This window comes from Thalia democratica, chromosome 7 (assembly GCF_965202585.1).
Source record: "Thalia democratica chromosome 7, ktThaDemo2.hap1.1, whole genome shotgun sequence".
In the NCBI taxonomy this organism is placed as follows: domain Eukaryota; kingdom Metazoa; phylum Chordata; class Thaliacea; order Salpida; family Salpidae; genus Thalia; species Thalia democratica.
In genome coordinates, this window is record NC_139171.1 from 58,343,840 (window position 1) to 58,364,977 (window position 21,138).

The window sequence follows — 21,138 nt, forward strand, 5'->3', positions numbered from 1 at the left end:
ATGAAGGCTATAAAAATTTACTTTTTTGTGTTCTATGAACTAGTTATATACTTCTCTTCTTGTACAGTATGATTTTTCACTTTTTGCAATAGTTTTTTACATTACTTAATTTTTTCGGATTGAAGTTACACAAAATATGTAAAATTTTATTTTTGTAGTTGAATTGTATTTAAACTATTATAATTTAAGTTTAAAATTCTATTGAGTTGTAAAATTTTAAGCATGAAAATTTTATAAAAGTTGTCTTAAATTTTTATTGAGTGTACATGAACTGCTGAATTTATTTAATGTATAACTTAAACACTATAATAAATCATTGCTGATTTTAAAATTTCTATATAAAAGTGTTTTCATTAAATTATTTCTAAATAAACTTAAAATTTTTGTTGTAACATGCAACAGAAACTTTATTTAAAACGTGATTTCTTTTTTTTTCTTGTATGTACATTTAAAAAACTTACCCAGCTTATAACTCTTTAAAGAAAAATATTTCTTTGTTTTTGTTAAAATTTTTATAAAATAAAACGAACAAAGTAACTCACAGCTTGTTTAGCTAACAAAAAAATCAAATTGCAATAGCCTACACTGTCAAGCAAAAAAAAAAAACTTTGATTTGTTTTCAACATTTTGCCAACCTTTTATTTTTATTGCATCAAAAATTTCCACAGATTCAAATAGAAAAATAAATAAAAATGATAGACAAAATAAAATCGAGCCCTGTGACGCAGTTCATACTAGCGTACGTGTTCCTCGCTTCAGGGTTCATCGTCAACTTCATACAGATATGCATGGTGCCACTGTGGTACTTGGGAAGGATAAGTGATTACAGGAAGGCGATCAGCCTGCTCAACTTTTCACATTGGACGCGTTAGTTCCTACTATTTGTTGTTTTTGTGTAAATCGTTTGTAGATTGAAGACAAGTTTTTCGGTTGTGACTGACTGATGAGTCCTCATAAGGACGAATTTGTCAGTGATTTTTTTTGTTTTTAAAAATATAATTTTATGCTTAAATCACATAAATGTACACTTTTAATAGGTAAAACTTAAAACAGGCTGATTTATCGCACTGGACTTTTTAGTTTCAACAATTTGTTGTTTTCTACATAATTTAGACGAGTAGATTATTTAAATGTACGCTTTTAATTGTTCAAAATTAAACATAATAATTTATCGCGCTGGACCCGTTAGTTTCTACAATTTGTTGTTTTTGTATTAACCGTTTGTAGATTGAAGACTTCAAGTTTTTCGGTTGTGACTGACTGATGAGTCCTCACAAGGACGAAACCGGTCTCGGTCTACCAAAAGCTTGCGGTCTGATGATCTAATTGGTATGTTAACTTGAGGTTGTCTCACGACATATTAAAGTCCAGGCTTCGGTTCAGTTGACTTTCGCCAATTTTTTTAAATTTTTTTATGAAGTGTTGTTTAGATGTTTAAATTATTCAAATATAACCTTTTAATTGGTCAAACTTGAAACATATTAATTTATCACACTTGACTTGTTAGTTTTGTAGTTTATTGCTTTTAAATTAAAAATTGTTTGCAGAGTTGCCTGTTAATCATTCTAAGTAGTTACGTATATTTTATTTAAAAATTCAACACTTCAGCTGAATACTAGACAAAACTATGTGTTAAATAACTTACACATAGTTTTATCTAGTAAGATATACTTGGTTAAACTAAAAAGGTTATCATTTAACTTTAAAGATGTCAAATTTTAGTATAAACATTTCGGATTTCAGCTGAAGATTCACTGGTCTATTGTAGATATAAAGCATTTGCTACCTTACTTTGTTTTTTTAACTCAAAATTGTAAACATTTTAATATTGTGTGAAGTTAAATAAATGTTGCAAAAATATTTAACTACTATTTATAAGCTTAGATTTTTTTCATTACTTTTAATATTGTAATTAATGGGTTTAATATTACACTTTGTCAGAAATATTTTCAGCGTTTGTAAAGTTTTTTACAACATAACTAGATTTACACAAATTTCAATAAGTTTAAGAAGTAATTTTACTTCAAAGATAGCTTTTAAAAAAGCCTGTGTATGATGTTATACTACCCGAGCGTTGAAACTACTATGTCAAGTTTAAATTTCATAATAACTTTCTAAGCCAGCAAAATACACTTTATGTAAGTAATTTAATGAAAATCACACATAGAGTGTTGTATAATTGTTGTCACAGTAATTTTTAAGAATCCCATTCATTGATTACTATATTAAAAAAAAAATTTTTGTCTATGTGCTTGTTATAATATAAAAATTCAATGCTTAAAAAATTAGATACATCTTTCAGTAAAACAAGAAATGACAGAGTTTTAATCTAATTTAGTTACTAGTTTGAGCGTAATTTTAACTGGTAACAAACTCATTCAGTGTGTAATTTATCATTCGGATCATGAACCTGATAAATTTAAAAAATAAATCGGGTTTGGCATTTTCATTTCATACGGTATCGAAATTAAAAGCATGCAAAACAAAAATTTATTTCTCAACAGTCGTTGGCACAATGGTAGTCAAATCTAAAGATTACAAAGTAATAACATAAATATTTTAGCAGTGGCTAGTGCAATAGTGTTAAAGCACCTATCAGCGTTTTTGTTTCATGATAATGATCATCTTCCCAACAGTGAATATATTTCTATGGTAATTAATTTTCTCAACAGTGGTACCCACGTTAGCCCAATGGTGGTCGAACCTCCACGTGAATTGTTACGCAACACCAGAGACGTTCCACCTGCTCGGTAAGCTACTTGTTTTTTTATTTTATTTAATTATTACACTATAAAGTTAGCAATAATAAACTTCATTTTTGCCTTTGTAGGTAGTAAATCTGAACGTTTATTATTATACTTGCATATTGATGGTGTAAGTTTACAATATTAGCTAAGGGACTAGTTTGTACTGTATAAAGCAGTAGTAGTTTATAAATTTAAATAAGAGCCACTTTAAATATAAGATGTGCATAATTGTTGAAAAGGTTTTTATATAAATGTATTAAAATTTTATTTAAAAAAATTAACATTTAGGCAACGAACAGCATAAAATTTAGTTAACCATATAACAACTATCATAAAAGTAATAATAAAAACAATAAAATAACCTGAATATCCTAATGGGTCTAAGAGGCGAAATTTTTTGGTTATTAGTATTTAATATTTACAGTAACCTCTCGCATCTTTACGCACTCGCGACGTTACACACTCTCGTTTAGTTACGCATTTTAGAATTGTAAAAATTAAAAAAGTAAAAGTTTTAACTTTTTAAATATTGCACAAATTAGGTTTATTGTATATTTTTAATGTAAAATATGTTTTTAAATGCTAACTCACTTCACTATATCTTGAGACTTTGTGAACTTATGTTCCTTGACTAATTGATAAACATTTAGTTATACGTCAGTATATCAAAAAAAATTTAACAATAAGAGATTGAATTAACTTTCTAAAAGAAATATGACCGTGTTAAATAATGAAGTATAATGAAATAATGAGAGCTTAAAACACAAATAAATAATACAGCACTCTTGCCCTATATATGAATAAATATCTATAAAAGAAATATAATGAAACTTCCCAGCAAAAAGTAGCAGTGATACTTAATAAAGAGCTTACACTTAACACTTAACATAGATCATACATTTAACAAAAATCTCAATTGTGTTTTTAGTAAACATATCACTAATTTTTATTTGACGTCTTTTTTAGTTTAAATTCTTCTTCTGTAATACTTGCTTTGCACAACAAGCGTTTATACAAATTTAAATCCTTTTTTTAATATTGTGTAGTTTTACCTTTGTTTTCATATTTATAAATACAGTAAACAAATTGTTAAAAGTGAAAAGTCACCAGTCTGCTTTTGACTAGAACCAAAAAAAAAAACAGCCATTATAGTAAGTATGTTTGGTACCTCTCATATTTTTACGATCTCTCATATCTTTACGCATTTTTTCTGTGGACACAATGTGCGTAAATAAGCGAGAGGCTACTCTATATAAAATGTTAATATATTTAGGTGAAGAACCAGCAATAAACCTAATGAACCACATAGTATAACTTGATTGATTATTTATATTTGGTATATGTGTATATACACATATAAAATAATGAATTATTCAGGTAAGGAACCAGCTATTAACCTTATGAACCATAGAGGGGAACTCGATTGGATAGTTTCGTGGATAATGTGCGACTATGCCGAAATACTGGGGGTTAGAAGTTGATATTAGATGTGTTTTTCATAATATTCTAGCATTTGTTAATTTATTATACGTTAGGAGTTTTAAAATGTTCAACATCTCTTGTCAGCCCGCTAGAATACACGTAGTTTGTTGCTATAATACAATTACTTCATTTTTTATTTCTTAATTAGATATAGGTAAAAAAAATAAAATTAGTTTCATTCATAGATTTATATAGTAGTAGTAGTAGGTTTTAATCTGTATTTTGAAAATTTGAAGCGTAAAGTATATACAGTAAAAATAAACAATATTTAAACAAATTTGTAATAATTTTCATAGCTACCCCTTTCATTAAAAACCTCAGAACACCTAGTTTAAGTTTTAGGTATCCCTTCAAACTTTTTTTTTACGCTCATTGCAAACCTCAGAATATATAATATAAATGAGCTCATTACCCAAAGTAAAATTAGTAGAGTAGCAAGCTTAAAAATATAATTTCTACAACTGCAAAATATTTCGAAAATCCCCTATACTAACTAATGACCAACGACCTGCTAAAATGCCTAAAAAAAAAACTAACGTCTCCCCCTCTAGAAAATCCTGTTTTAGGCTTTGAAAACGAGTAAATAGGAGCTTGCACGTTACTTTACTGTAATCATTTATTGTTACTGTTTTCAAACTTGATATTCATTGCGTGCAGAGACGTTGAACTACACAGAATTCGATCGACTCCCTGAAATCTCATAATCTCACGCCTCAGCAGTTTCACGTTCTCGAGTGCTTACGTCACTGTGTAAAAAACACCACCGTTAGTTGCAACAAAGTGGTTTATAAACACTTGTGTTTGCTGGTAAAGTCGTATCAAAAGCTTAGTTGATCACTGATTCTTTCAAACAGCTTTACAGTAGCTGTAAGTTTAACGTTTCACCAAGATAAAGCAACTCGCTCTTTGTAGGAGTTTGTCGTAATTAGATGCTATATTTGTGTATACTCTAGATCAGTGCTTCTGAACCTTTTTCTAGTCGCGGAACCCTTTTCCAAAATTCAACTTTTCCGCGGAACCCCTAATTTTCATTTAACTTAAAATTTTTAATTAAATAAATGTTCTTTTTTAAATTTTGAAAGGCTTCGCGGAACCCCTGAGAGGCGTTGCGGAACCCCATTTCAGAAGCACTGTTCTAGATCACATATCTACACAGTGTGCAAGAAATTTCTCCTAGAGTGCACAAAATTCATGTAGGGGTGCATTAAGTTTGTGCTGAAACTTACACCAGATAGTCAAGGGGTTTGAAATGAACAGCAAAAATAATGTCTTTGGTAAAAATTGCTGGAAGTGTAAAGTTTACACTAGAAATTTTGGCGTTAGATTTAAAAAACAAAAAAGGTCAGCTTTGAGCATAGGGGTGAACATATTTTTTCCTATATAATGTGCTCAGACTTCAATCACTGAAGATTACTGTTATAGATGTATAATACCCTTATAAGTTCCAATCAACAATCGTACTATTTGATCTATTATATTACAGAGAAATTAAGACAGTTCTAACAATTTAAGAACTAGAATTAAACAGAACTAGAATAAATAGAGAAATTAAGACAGATTTATTTTAAAGTTAGAATGTACTGTAAATTTTGAATTTAACACGCTTGAAATAAAGTTTAAACATCTTATTAATAATATGATAAATTAAATGCAGTTTCTCTGAATATTTAACGGAAAAATTTCTAATTTAAGTTTGCAACATTGAGGTGGTTTTGATAGACCAGTAAACAATTTTGTCACAAAATTTTACCAAGTTTAAAAAAGTGATTTTTAATTGTTAATACTGATTTGTTTAGGTCAATTTGTCACCCACAAAATGCAAAATGTTGCATTGGTAACTAGCAGGAAATTTAATCAATTACCTAAATTTAGAACGCCAAATTAAGGAAAAAGTTAAACTTGGCGTAAAAGCAGTATAGCTTAATAAGTTTTAACGGATTTTAACGCTAAACACTATGATATAAAGAAAAAAAAGTATATGATATGTGCATTGTACAATCTATCTTCAGAATGCCAATTGTTATGTAAAAAAGATGTAGTTAATTAAATATTTAATTTATTAAAATATACCAACAAAAAGCCAAATTTTTTGTAAAGAAAAAATAAGATGTGTACTTAAAATAGTTTTATGTAGTAGTTATTTATGGTATTACTAAGAACCCACAGTTTTATTTATGTATAAAAGATTTTTTTTTCTCAGAATGCAAAATACTATGTAATGAAGATAATAAGATATATGCCAGTTGTTAATATAGTTTTAACAAATATTCATATTTTTTTAGAATGCAAAATGCTATGCAAAGAAGATAATAATATACATAATTGATTAAAAAAAAATTAATACATATTGTTATAAGGGTTAACACACACTCAGGAAATTTGAATTTTCAATTTAAAGAAAATCTCAGGGAAACTCAAGGAATTATGATTCTTTTTTTTTAACTCAAGGAAACTCAGGGTAGTTTTGGTTTTTTCTGAAAATTTAAGGGAAATTTTAAGATTTAAAAAAAAAATCTCAGGTAAAATTTTTGCTAGATCTAGAATGAGATTTAGTTAATCTAGTTTCAATATTTTGTTCAAAAAAGTTGATTTTATTTATTTTTAAGTGCTTATTTATTAAATTTTTAGTTTTGCAACAGTTCTTCAATATTCTTAGAATTAACATTGTAATTTTTTAATAAATATTAAAAAAATAAGGATTTGAAAAAAACTCAGGGAAGTTTAAGGTCACTCAGGGAAGATTTTTCGACTCATACTGACAACCCTGTTATTAACAGAATAGAAAATGCTATGTAAAGAAAGTAGTTCGTTACATAAATAAGTATTTTTTAAATTTCAGAATGCAAAATGCTATGTAAAGAAGGTAATCCGTTACGTACCGGGGGTGGGCTGGAGTTTTTGGATGTCAGAGTTTGTGTGTCTAGAGAGATCGATAGAACACGACAAGAAAGCAATTGATACTGGGTTGAAGAACCTCACTACTTTTGATGATAATTTCTGGGTTTGTGATTTTTGTTTGTCAATATTTATTTTAGTTTATGCAGTAATAAATTCATACTGGGTTGAAGAACCTTACTACTTTTGATGACAATTTTTGGGTTAGTGATTGTTTTGTTTTACATGTAGGTTATAATTGATACCGGGTTTAAGAATCTCACTACTTTTGATGATAATTTTTGTGTTTGTGATTTTATTTTGTTTTACATGTAGGTTGTAATTTATATTTGGCTGAAAAATCTCACTACTTTATAAATAATAACAATAATTTATTCGGTTAGATCTTTTTTTTTGCTTTATTTTGTGTAATTTTTTATTTATACTTGTGGATTAGATTTTATTTTACTTGAAGTTTGTAATTTATATTGGGCTGAAAAATCTCACTACTTTTGATGACAATTTTTGGGTTTGATTTTTTGATTAATATTTATTTTAGCTTATGTAGTAATAAATTCATACTTGGTTGAAGAATCTTTTAACTTTTGATGTTACTTTCTGGGTTGGTGTTTTAACTTCAATTATTTTTATACTTTTGTTAAAATAATTTTTTTATAAAAAACAAAAATAGGCTAGCTTGTAATTTTATATAGAGTGTTATTTGTTTCTAATAGTGACAATTCTGTTAGTGTTAAAAACTTATTAAACTTGTGTATTATGTTTTTTTTTTCACTAAACAAAGCTTCAACTATCAGTTTCTAATAAAACATTCGCATTTAAATAAAACTTCAAAGCATTTTGCTTTCATGATTATTGACACTCAGTATAACAATATGTTTTAGAACATATAAAATATTTATAAAACTAATAATTAAATTCCATCCAAAAACATAAGATTCTCCAAAAATATGCACTTTCTGAAAATTGATTAAACAAACGAAACTCCCAGCTAAAACTGACCAATTTGTATATGACGGTATTATTTTAATCTAAAAATTCAAATTAAATACAATAAGTTACATTACTTTTTAAATGTTTGTTAAATAGTAAACTATCATTGTAAATATATTATTTATTCAAAAATATCAATTTAAATTTTTTACTAAATGCTAATCATCAAAAAGTTTTTTTTTTCTACTCTAAGGCTGATATTTATACTTTATGTTGTTTACAGCAGTTTATAATGAACAAACTTTTTTTTTTGGTGGAATCAATAAATATTCAAACTCTGATACTCTGTGAAAAAATTCAGTTAAATGAAAAATATTTTTTCTTGTTTTGTGAAACGAAAGTTTTTTTTGTGAATTGTTATTAAATTAAGAACAACTTTAAACATTTTAAATTATTACCAACCATCAGAAGCAATATGTACAAAAATTAAAATTTATTTTATATAATTTTATAAGATTATGATATTCTGTGAAGGAACGCGCATAATTGAATAAAAAATTCTTGTTTATATTATGAAAAAAGTTCAATTTTTTATTTAATTAAAATCAACTCTGTGAAATTTTCAATTACTACCAATCACCAAATACTAATATACAAAATATGAATTGTTTTAATATTCAGATGTTGATATTCTGCAAAGCGCATAATTAAAAAGAATACTTATTTATATTTTTACAAATATTTTTTTTGTTAATTTGTTATTTAACTAAAATAAAGTCTGCAAAATTTACCAATCACCAAATGCTAACACACAAAACATAAATTATTTATTCAGATGCTGATATTCTGCAAAGCGCATAACTAAGAAAATTACTTATTTAACTATTAAAAATAAATCTTTTTTTGACTAAAAACAATTCTGCAAAATTTTCAATTACCACCAAATACTAACACACAAAACATGAATTATTTATTTTAAATTACTACCAATCATCATAATTATTTTATTATTTTTAAAAGATGCTGATATTCTGCGAGGGAACGCGGTTCACGGAGGAGAAGCACAAGAAGAGCGTGGAGTTTGCGGTGAAGAAGGGACTGAGGCCGCTGAAGCATCACCTCATGCCCAGGACCAAGGGGTTCACCATCGCGAGTAATAAATTGAGGGAGAAAGGTTACATTAGTGTTTATACATATATATATTAAGTTGCTTATAAGAAATACCATTTTGAGTTTCCACCTCATGCCCAGAACCAAGGGATTCACCATCGCGAGTAGTAAATTGAGGGGGAAAGGTTAGAATATAACATTAGTGTTTATATATATAAATATATATATTGAGTTGCTTATAAGAAAAACCATTTTGAGTTTCCACTCTATGCCCAGGACCAAGGGATTCACCATCGTAAGTAGTAAACTGAGGTGGAAAGGTAATTGGTTTGTATCAATATGTAATATAATTTCTAATTAAAAAATATCTAATAATTTGAAGGAGAAGTGTTAAGTAGTAAATTGAGGGAGAAAGGTTAGAATATAACATTAGTGTTTATACATGTATATATTAAGTTGCTTATAAGAAAAAACAATTTGAGTGTTTTACTGTAATTTTTTACTAAGGGGTTCACCATCGCAAGTATAAAATTGAGGGAGAAAGGTAATTGGTTTGTGTCAATGTATAAAAATATATATGTTTTATAAACACACTTTTTATAGTTTTAAAACCATATAAAATAGTTTTGTTTATTATAGTCATATACGTTTTAATATTTTGTAAATAAGGACTAAAGGATCTTATTCATTGGGAAATAAGGGTTGGTGATTCTATAAATAAATAGAAAAATAAAAGACTTCAGCAAAAAGTTTCAGTCAATAAAATTAAACAAGATAGGTCAGCATTTCTTAAAAATTTAAAGAAGAACAATTTTAATATTTGCACAGATAAGTATAAGTTTTATTATTATACAACATTTACTTTTGAACTTATAATTTAAAGTTTGGTTTTCTAAGGGGTCCGGTCCCTTAAGATCAGGGTATCCCAAAGTGGACCAAGTGGCCCCTTGGGGGCCATGATAGATACCCAGGAGGTCATAAGTAGCAAAGTGGGGGGGGGAGGCATGATCAGTAAAGGAGCCACAGGGGGCCATGAGGTCATAATTTGAAACTTACTTTAGATATTCTTGAGTTATTGATGAAGAGCATAAAAAAGGTTAGGTGTTTTTAATGGTAGTTTTTTGAATAACCTTATTGAAGACGGCCATAGCATTTTTAGTTTCTTTAAAGGGGGCCATTTAAAAAAAGTTTGGAAACCCAGCTTTAGAAAGTTTTATTAATTCAGGAGGGTAGTTTTACTTTTTACACGGCAGTCATATAAATATTTTTTAGCTTTTTATTTTACTAACTTAAGCTTGCTTTTCATTATCTAAACTTGAGGTAAAGTTTAAACAAAAAAGTTTATTTTCCCTAGTAAAATAAAAAATAAAAGTGTTCTTACGGCAGGGTTTCCCAAAGTGTGCGTTATCTTTCCTTGGGGCAATAACTAGTGTAATTTTGCAATTAGTTTTTAACTTTTGCTATAAGGGTTATCAAAACAAGTTTTGGAAGTCTTGACCCACAGTATTAATTGATGTAGTGTTCGATTGTTAAGATAACAAGTGTGAGTTAAAACAATATAAAAAATTTAGGTTTGTATAACAACCAATGAGTATAAAACAGGGTTTCCCCAAAGTGGGCCAAGTTGCCTCCTTGGCGGCCATGACAGATACTCAGGGGGCCATGAGCAGCAAAGGGGCTATGAGGTCATATCATAATTTGAAACTTACACTAGATATTCTTGAGTTGCTGATGAACAGCAAAAAAAAAGGTCTTAGGTGTTTTAAATGGTATTTTTTGAGTGATCTTGGTACAAGGGGGCCATAGCTTTTTTAATTTTTTTAAAGGGGGCCATTTGAAAAAAGCCTTATTGACAAAGTCATAAGACTTAAGAGCAAGGGTCGGCAGACTTTTACAAGGAACTTGAATAATTTACTGATAAAAATTATTTTTGGTTCACTACACGATAATATTGAAAATATTTGCTTTGAAATAAAAAGTATATAAAAGAGCACTGTTTAATGAAATAAACATAAGTTAGGAGTTCAGTTTACTCACAAGCAAAATAAACTTGTATGTAATTTTTTAGCTGTGTTAGTCGTTATGCTTGCTAACTAACTCTGCATTAAAGTTTTCTATTTAGAGTATTTCAAAATTAAAACCACAAAAAAGTTAAACGTTTATCACCTGACTTGCAAAAGTTGTAAAAGTTTTATTACCAATCACATTAGCAAAAAAAAAAATACTTTCTAAATTATTTGTACAGTAGTTAATTTGTTGTGTGTTTGTAAATATACCCTATGACTTTTAAACAGATTTGTGCATGTACTAATTTTGGAATGAATAAAATTTATTGTTTGTATATTTTACAGATAAATAAGTACTTGGTTCAAAATTTTATTATATAAATTTATTGTAACACATTAGTTATGAAAACGTAATTGTAAATAATAAAAATTTTAATTAAAATAATTTTTTTAGCTTACTTTTTTTCTCAATATGTGTCGTGGAGTTTATGGTAATTGGAATTATTATAATGTTTACTCAATAGTTTAAACATAAACCTGTACTTTGGATGTTTAGATTTTGCAATAACTTTTACTTTTTTCTCATTAAATGTTCAATTTTTCAATTCTTTACATTTAAAAATTTGATTTTTTTTTTGGCAAGTTCAATAGGTATGTGTTTCTTTTCTTTTTTAGTGAAAGTTTAAATATTCAAAGCTTTTAAAGTAAAACTAAATTTGTCAGATTTTTCATTAAATATTAAAACTAGTTTTGTTTTGAAAACGTTGTTAATAATTAAAGTTGTTCAGTTTTCTTCTTAAAGTTTAAAAGTTTTTCTATTGTATAAAAAAATGTGGAAATTGGAAATGTAGAGGTTGCACAAACATTGTTTGTTGACAAATATTAAAACAGATACATTTCATAACCAAAAATTTTCACGTGAATTTTTAATTTAATGCAATAACCTCAAACTAGTCTACACTGTCATTATTTCTAAACTCTTTTATATATCAGTTTTTAGTTTTGTTTAAGTTTGGTAAAAAAGTTAGCTTATTGTAAAAATTTATATTGCATTTTATTAAGTATCTTTTGCTTTAGTTTTATCTTAAATTTTACTACTAGCCAGCTTATGCAAAGTTTTGAAAAATATTACTGTTTAAAAATAATATGTCAATCTAGAAAACTTTTAAATAGTTATTTAATTAGTTTAATGATTGATAAACGCAGTAAATATAGAAGAAATAAATTGTTAAATAAAGATAAAATGATTCAAACATTTATAGTATTGTTTCCAGTTTTTTTTTTTATATATTTTAAATAATATTCAAAATCCTTTTAACAGGTCAAAAAAAGCAAAAATAAATAACCAAATTTTTATAAAATTTTTCAGTATTTGACTATATAATATTAGTAGTAAAACACTTTGTCACTAGTTGCGAGTTGAATAAAACACGAAATTTCAAGTACATGCTTTTCCCAGTCACACAGTATAACAGTAAGCAATAACACATCAACAGTAACCTGCATCTATGACGTCACTGTGGCATGGAAAGACAAAGTTGAACTGACGTTGGCGGAGATGGTCCAAGGGAAAAGTTGCACCAACAGGTTTTATGAATAATAATAAAAATAATATTTTTGTTGAGAGTTTTTTTGTAAACAGCTGGCTGAATGATATACATAATATTGAGATATGTAATATTATAAAACTATACTATTCAAAAATATAAATTCAAGCGTATTTAAGGCACAATTTAGGTGTAATAAAGGAAGGATACTGTATAGTTTGTTATTATGATATGTAATATTGTAAATTTTTGTCAAGAGAAATATGCGTGATTAGTATTAAAAAAATATATATAATGAAAATAAACTTTTCTTAGCAAAAAAAACTATCATATATATTTATTTATATAACAACAACTTCTATATATATATATATATATATAGTAATAAATTTTGTTTACAAAAAAGTATCTTTATGATAATAATAAAAATTTTGTTATTTTTAACAGTTGTCTGATAAGAAGGATTCCGATTGAGGATGTTCCACAAGACGAAAAGGAAAACTCAGAATGGCTACATCAGATCTACAGGGAAAAGGTTTGAATATTATAAGTACTTATATAACATAAATTTAAGCAAGCAAAGAGAATGCTTTACTTGAACTTTTAATATTTTTTTAACACACAAATACAAAAGCTAATAGTGCTTACATGTTTTTTCAGGATAAAAATCGTATTACAAGTACTATTTAATTAAGATTTAAATTTTAATTTATTTGTACTGTTTATATAAAACTTAAATGCATTTTTTAATTACAATGTTATGAATATAATATAGTTCAAGTCTAACTACTAAAGTCAACCAGTTTTTAAGGTTTTAACTTTAAAAACTATAGCTTAAATGAAGGTCACGAAAATTTTTTTTCGTTAGTAGCACTGTTGTTAAAATGTTACTTTAAGTTATTTAAAATTGCGAGAAATTAAAAAAACTAATAAAATAAGTGATAATTTTCAAATTCTGATAACTCTTTAAAATATTTTATAGGGTTAAAAAAAGTTCACTTTTACTGTCTGCAAACAAAAATATTTGTTTTTATTTTAATCGATTTGCATTAATACCTGTTTAGTTGGTAAAATAATTTGTTTAATAAAATAAAATAGTTTGTTCGAAATGTATTTCACTCTCACGTATTAAAGTTGAAACAAAGCTGATTAGTAATTGCAATATTAATAATACTCTTAAAAGTACTATTGTAATGTAGTTTGGATTTGGTGTAATGACTTTTTTAACATTAAGTCTATATTTTGGTATACATGTTAAAAACAAAGCCTAATAACACTTTGTTTCTATGTGTATATTTTTCAAAAATATTAAGATAAAAGCTAATATACTATTTTCTATACTAGGTACTCCTCAAAAAAATTGTTAATTGTTTCTTGAAGAATCAAATAAAATAAAATAATTGCTCTAAGATAGTTTTTCTTTTTGACTTTAGAAATATCGAGAATAATATTTTGTTTTATAGAAAGAACAAAATTATATTATTGTTTTTATTGAAGCACACTACTGTGTTTAATTGAAGCAAACTTTAGCTTATGGTATTTTTGAAATCAGTTTTGTATACATTTGATAAAATCAAAAGCTCATATCATACAAAGAGCATATACGTTTCATAAACAACAGAGTTCGTACTTTTTATTAAAGCGTAATACTAAGTTTAAAAATTTTTGTAAGTATCTTTTACATAAGTGTTCATCACATTTATAGCTTAAAGTTTCGTAATTGTAAATTAGAATAAAACATTTAATTATAAATAAATACACTACATTTTTTAAATATATTTAACTATGAGGTTTTGTTAGACTAAGCAATAGGAAATTATAACCAAATAGTTTATTGCACAATTTTTTTCTTTATGAAGAACAACCAAAATAAATATCCCTTACATTTTAAGTATTAGTGGTTGAGTATGTTGGTGTTATTATTTAGTTCATGTGATTATAATCATGAGTTATATAAACATCATAAGTTAGTATATATCTTATGACTATTATATGTTTATAGAAAGTATTAACTGCTTATAGGTATCATGTTTTGTTATTTATTAATAACTATTTACATAACCTATTTAACATCAATAATAAAAGTTATATATATTTAGAGCTATATACTTATTCTTATACTCATATACACGCGAAGTAACATCAAATGATAATTGTTTATGCACGTTTAACTTTTTCAAACGCAACTTAATTTATTCTTGTATCATGTTTTTGTTTTGAATATATACTCAAACTATTTTAATAAACATTAATTGTTAATAAAAGAAAAAAACGGTGCTTTTAAAATTATATTACCGTGAATTAAACAAGCTTTTTGATAATTAACTTGAAAGATTTTTCGGTTTTTTTTTTTCTGAAATTAAAAGAAATATGTTTACTAGAATTCAATAGTAATTGGAAATTGTAATGGGTTCTGATAATGTTGGAAAATTACAAATTCTTCATACTGTGTAAGAGATAAAATAAACAAAAGTATAAACTAATATTTGTATTAGCCGTCAATGATAAATTTTATTACGTAAAATAAATTCAAGTTAGAGTTTTACTGCAAAAAAGCTTTATAGAAAAGAATTGAATTTTTAATTTTACATTCTTTATTGTTTTCCACCTCCACATTTTTAATGTAAAATAACAAAGTTGAAAAAAAAAAATTACTAATTTACAGTCTACTAAGTAGTGCCTAAAAACTCATATATTAATTAAATGAGCATTGCAGTATTTTTATAAAAAATTAATTAGTCTATAAATAAATAGATTTATACTATCTATGTTTTTTTAATATTAAATTGACTAATTCAAACTTTTTCACCAAAAATACTTGTTTAAATACAGCTTTTCATGATATTAATGTAGAAGATTTTTTTTTAGAAATGCTGGTTCAAACGATTGTTTTAATTGCCTTTTAACAACTGAAAATAAATAATATTCCACTATTTCATTGATCTTAAAAACTAGTTTATGTTGCTTATTCAGCTTGCATTAGTTATTTTACTCGTAAATATTATTTATTTAAAATTAAGTTTATAAATAAGTGAGTTGTTTTAAAACCTGATAAAGCATGTTAACAAAGTTAGTTTACTATAAGTTCCTAAATTTTTTTAAAACTTTACTCTTCTACTGAAAAGGTAATTCTGAGCTATACAGTTTAGTATGTACTCTGTTTTACTTTTATAATTTTTTTTTTCTCGGTCGATAAACAACTGTACAGAACTTAGAAGTATAAAAATTACGCACTTGTTTTGTGAATAAAAAGCAATTATTTAAAATTTTGTGCACAGAATCATGGTTTAGAATTTTATACAAACATTGATTTAGTTTTTTAAAGTTTTTGCTGTAAAACTTTTATGATCTTTCAGTTGAAAAAAAGATATTATTTAGATGCTGTAAATTAATTGAGAACTATATTTAAGTTAGATAATCTAAAAAAAAACAAGTGTTTGTATTACCTAATATTGCTGACGGTAATAATTAACTACTAAAGCTACAAGTTTTTTATGTACAAAGAATTTGATAGTTTAAGTTTAGTTTTTACAAACTCCTATTAACTTAATGTATTTCTTTATAAATTACAATACAAAATACGTCCACTTAAATTAGGTAAAAACGTATGTATATATTAAAAATAGTTAAATTTAAATTAGATTTTTTATTTAGCTTTCTTAAAGTTTTTTTTTTTGAGTATTTAAACACTTTTAAGACTTTTTTGTCATATACTATCTTTACTTGAACCTATTTGAATTAAATTCCAAACAAATATTTAGTAAGTTAGGTATTAGTATATCTTCTACAATAAGTTATAAGTTTTTTAGTTTTTTTTAAGAGTTGAATGATTCGGTTCGTTATTCTAACTCTTCTTTCTATAAAAATTTGTTTTAAATTTTTCATACCTAGTGCTTTGACTAAAGAATATTGGTATTAAAACTTTTTGTTTATTCATATTTTAAAAATTTAACTTTACAACAATTTTTTGGTAAAAATTTAAAAAAAAATCATTATTCGATTGTAAAGTGATTGTGTTTTAAATTAATGATAAAATATATTTAAAACAGGATATGAATGTTCTATTGTTTAAAATATTTTCAAACTGACAATTGAATAAATGCAATATGCAAAATAAGTTTTATGCATATTTTCATAAAATAATGGTATGTTTTTACTGCAAAACAATTTATTCAGTTTCCACTATATTAAAATACTAAATTTTAAATACTAAAGCTTTCTAAAAAATTTAAATACTAATTTAAAGAATATAAAATATTTAGATACTTGTAAACTTATACAAAAAACTTTTAATTTTATACAACTAGATAGTAAATTAAAAAAACTTTACTTAATACAGCAATGTTTGTTCAATTTTAACAAAATAATTATAAAAACAAAAAATTTAAAAGATAAACAGGGCAACTTAATTAGTTTAGTAAAACTTATATGTATACATGTTTATAATCATTCTATAATTATTAATATACAAAAATAATTTCAGGACGATTTGTTCGATTTTCACTTGAAGAATAACAGGTATCCCACTGTGAAAGAAGCTTCTGAAATGAAAATTCAATATTACCAAGGTGTTGAATGCAGACCCATTCAAAAAAGAATCAGGTTTGTTTGAAATGTAGAATATTAAAAAAAATAGTTCATCAGTAGAAAAATAAATTATTAGATTAAACATATTGGTAAAATTTAATATTACCACATGTTAAATGCAGACCCATTCAAAAAAAAGTTTGTTTGAAACTTAGTATATTGAGTTGAAAATAAAACAAAGCCTGTTATTAGTTATAGCATTTTTAAAACTATTTAAGATGAATAAAACTTAGTATACAATAAACATGATCCTAAAAAATAGTGCTTCATATCAAAATGTTGAATGTAGACCTATACCGAAAAGTAACCCTTTTTTGTATTTAATTTTAAATATAGATAGTGTAACTTATACAAAGCAACTATTTGATTATATTAGAAACTTTATGCTTATAATACGGTTTTACTCATGTTTTAAAAACTTTAAAATTTGTAGGAAATTTTAAACTTTATTTTTCTCTATAAACAAGCTTATACAAATATAAAAATTTTTTTTAAGTAATGTTTTTCTTACCAAACACAACTTACAGGAATGTGTTAAGGGCATAGGAGGGGGGGTCCAACATTTTTTTTTATTAAAAATAACATTGGATCTTATATGTAAGCTTAAAGTTCAAACTGCAAGCCAGTTTTTAAAGAATTAAAAAATATTATTTAACTTTTAAGATATTGTAATTTTTATAAAAACTTTCCAATACAAACATATGGACCGCAAGTTTTTCGGGGTCAATTTTGCTCGGAAATTTTAAAAATCACTAAAAACCTATCTTCTCCTTCACTTTTTGTGATAAAGACCTCAAATTTTCAGGAAACGTTCCTTTTATAGTTTAAAAGACTTTGAATGTTGGAATTTGAAAAATATTAAAAAATAAAAATTTTAGATAAAAAAACAAAAATAATAGGTGGTTTTTTTAATAAAAATCTTATTTTTCAAAATTAAAAAAATTCCTGCATTCAATCTTTTTTAAATTTAATATTTCACTTTGTGTAAAAATTTGAAGAAGATTGCTTAAAAAATGAAGGAGGAGAAAGATTTTTAGTGAAATGGTCTTTTTTCGCGTTTTTAGTTTGCGCCTTCCATTAGGAACCTATTGAGGTCACTGACTTTGACTGCTCATATCTCAAAAAATACTTTGAATTTTTTCAAACGGTTAAAAATATCTGATAGCTCGGATAAAATAAGATCAACTTGTAAAAATCAAGGTGGATTCCCCTATGCCCTTAATAGCATTAGTATGGATATTAATAACAATGCACTTTTTTATTAGAGTTTGTTCTTATGTATTAAACAACTATTACAAGAACATACTAATGACATTGTTGATAGTGACAACTTTTCAAATAAATTATATTTCAAAACAGTTTTAATTTTTAGGAACGTATTGATGGCTTTAGTATGGATAGTAGTAACAATGCACTTTTTTATAAGAGTTTGTTCTTATGTAATAAACAATTATTACAAGAACATACTAATGACATTGTGGATAGTGACAACTTTTCAAATAAATTATATTTCAAAACAGTTTTAATTTTTAGGAACGTATTGATGGCTTTAGTATGGATAGTAGTAACAATGCACTTTTTTATAAGAGTTTGTTCTTATGTAATAAACAATTATTACAAGAACATACTAATGACATTGTGGATAGTGACAACTTTTCAAATAAATTATATTTCAAAACAGTTTAAATTAACAGGAACGTATTGATGGCTTTAGTATGGATAGTAGTAACAATGCATTTATTCATTAGAGTTTGTTCCTATGTGTTAAACATTTATTAAGGAACATACTAATGACATTGTGGATAGTGACAAATTTTCATATAAGTAATAATTTTATACCAAAACAATTTTGATTCACAGGAACGTATTGATGGCTTTGGTATGGATAGTAGTAACAATGCACTTTTTTATAAGAGTTTGTTCTTATGTAATAAACAATTATTACAAGAACATACTAATGACATTGTGGATAGTGACAACTTTTCAAATAAATTATATTTCAAAACAGTTTTAATTTTTAGGAACGTATTGATGGCTTTGGTATGGATAGTAGTAACAATGCACTTTTTTATAAGAGTTTGTTCTTATGTAATAAACAATTATTACAAGAACATACTAATGACATTGTGGATAGTGACAACTTTTCAAATAAATTATATTTCAAAACAGTTTTAATTAACAGGAACGTATTGATGGCTTTGGTATGGATAGTAGTAACAATGCACTTTTTTATAAGAGTTTGCTCTTACGTGTTCTCATCGCTGTCTGTTTTGTCATTGACTTTGTTTGTCACGTCGTTTGCTGTCGGTTAGTTATATGAGTACTTTAAGTTAAAATCAGGATAAAGCAAGGAATTACAACGTTTGAAAAGATTTTTCTTCAGTTTTAGAAACATCTTTTTTATTAACTTGTTTAAGTTTTAATCTTTATTGAGTTTTTAACTAATTTATCAAGATGTGAAATGAACAAATATCAGTAAAAATAACATAATCATCATTTGTAAATATATGTCTACTTAAGGATTGTTTTATGTTATGATGCTAAACATACTAATTAAAGTTTTGTTATTTTTTGGTTTATTTAAAAAAAAAAATTATAATGTTATGATGCTTCGACTATTATAGTTTTTTTTAATTTAGTTTATTACTTTACATTACAATTTAATACTAATAATTTTATAGTTGGAGGATTGTTTTATGTGATGATGCAAGCCGGTAAACCTCAATCTTCATATGGAAAATAAGTTAATAAAATAATTTAAAACTTTTATATGAGTCCTGTATAGTTTAGTTTGGTTGTTTATTATTCAACTAGTATGAATGTTATTTTGTTCATTATATAGTGTTTTATGCAAAACTTTTAGTCAAGTTTTTTTTTAGTATTTTATGAGTAGTTGTTGTCTTTGTTTATTATTCAAAGTTTTTAACCATTTTTAAAAAGTATGTATATGAGTTTGTATGGTTTAATTTGGTTGTTTGTTAGTATAATTGTTGTTTTGTTTTTTATACTATTTTATGCAAAGCTTTAGTATTTTATACATTTTAGTCTAGTTCTTTTCAGTACTCATTTATAGTTGTTTTTATTTTTATTATATTAAGATTTCCCACTATTAACTATTATTTAATACGAAAAAAATATCAATCCAAAATACTTAAACATATTAATTCTAATCATAAGCTTCATATTAAATTATTAATAACATTATTAATCTAAAACTTGAATTTTACTGTAATCATAAGCTTGTTAGAAACACTGTATGCAGAAGGTAAAACAAATATTTATACTTGAATGTTTAATTTTACATTACATAAAATTAATCAAATAAGTTAATGTAAATAATATAAAACTAGCAAGCATAGAATTTGATAAAAGTAAAATAGTTAAGTATGGTACATTAAGAAATAAATTAGTACATTATTGAAAGTATTAAAGTATTAATAATTTGTTCAGTCATTAAAGTAATACATAATGGTTTTTATTTAATTGATAAAAGTAAAAAATTCATTTAAATTATCTTAAAGTTAAAAAAATCTGTTACTGAAATAACAAAAGTTAAATAAATTGAAATGATTTAAAAGCTTTGAATATTTTTTTATTAAAACCAAAAGTAATCCCAAATTTAACTCTTATTTTGAATCTTCAAGTTTAAAAAAGTTGTTTTAATTTTTCAAACTAGCTAATTTTACTTTTTTATAATTAATAGTACACAATAATTTTTCATCATACTAACTATAGCTGTGTTAAACGTTTTATTTATGATGTTTTGCTTGTTTTAAGTGTATATAATGGTTATATTTTTACTTGCTCGCTCTATTTAAACTGTAAATAGTTGTA

At 25.4% G+C, this 21,138-nt stretch overlaps 1 protein-coding gene across 1 annotated transcript; it reads left to right on the plus strand.

Annotated features, from left to right (window-relative positions):
• Positions 1-674: 674 nt before the first annotated feature.
• Positions 675-20,248, plus strand: LOC145840711 (1-acyl-sn-glycerol-3-phosphate acyltransferase gamma-like). The gene is made up of 10 exons (XM_082948038.1): positions 675-867; positions 2,673-2,750; positions 4,125-4,216; positions 7,069-7,230; positions 9,075-9,228; positions 12,667-12,757; positions 13,165-13,252; positions 17,201-17,319; positions 19,487-19,611; positions 19,986-20,248. The coding sequence occupies exons 1-10, from the start codon at positions 693-695 to the stop codon at positions 20,045-20,047; spliced, it is 1,146 nt and encodes a 381-aa protein (XP_082804164.1). The 5' UTR covers positions 675-692; the 3' UTR covers positions 20,048-20,248.
• The last annotated feature ends 890 nt before the right edge of the window (positions 20,249-21,138 follow it).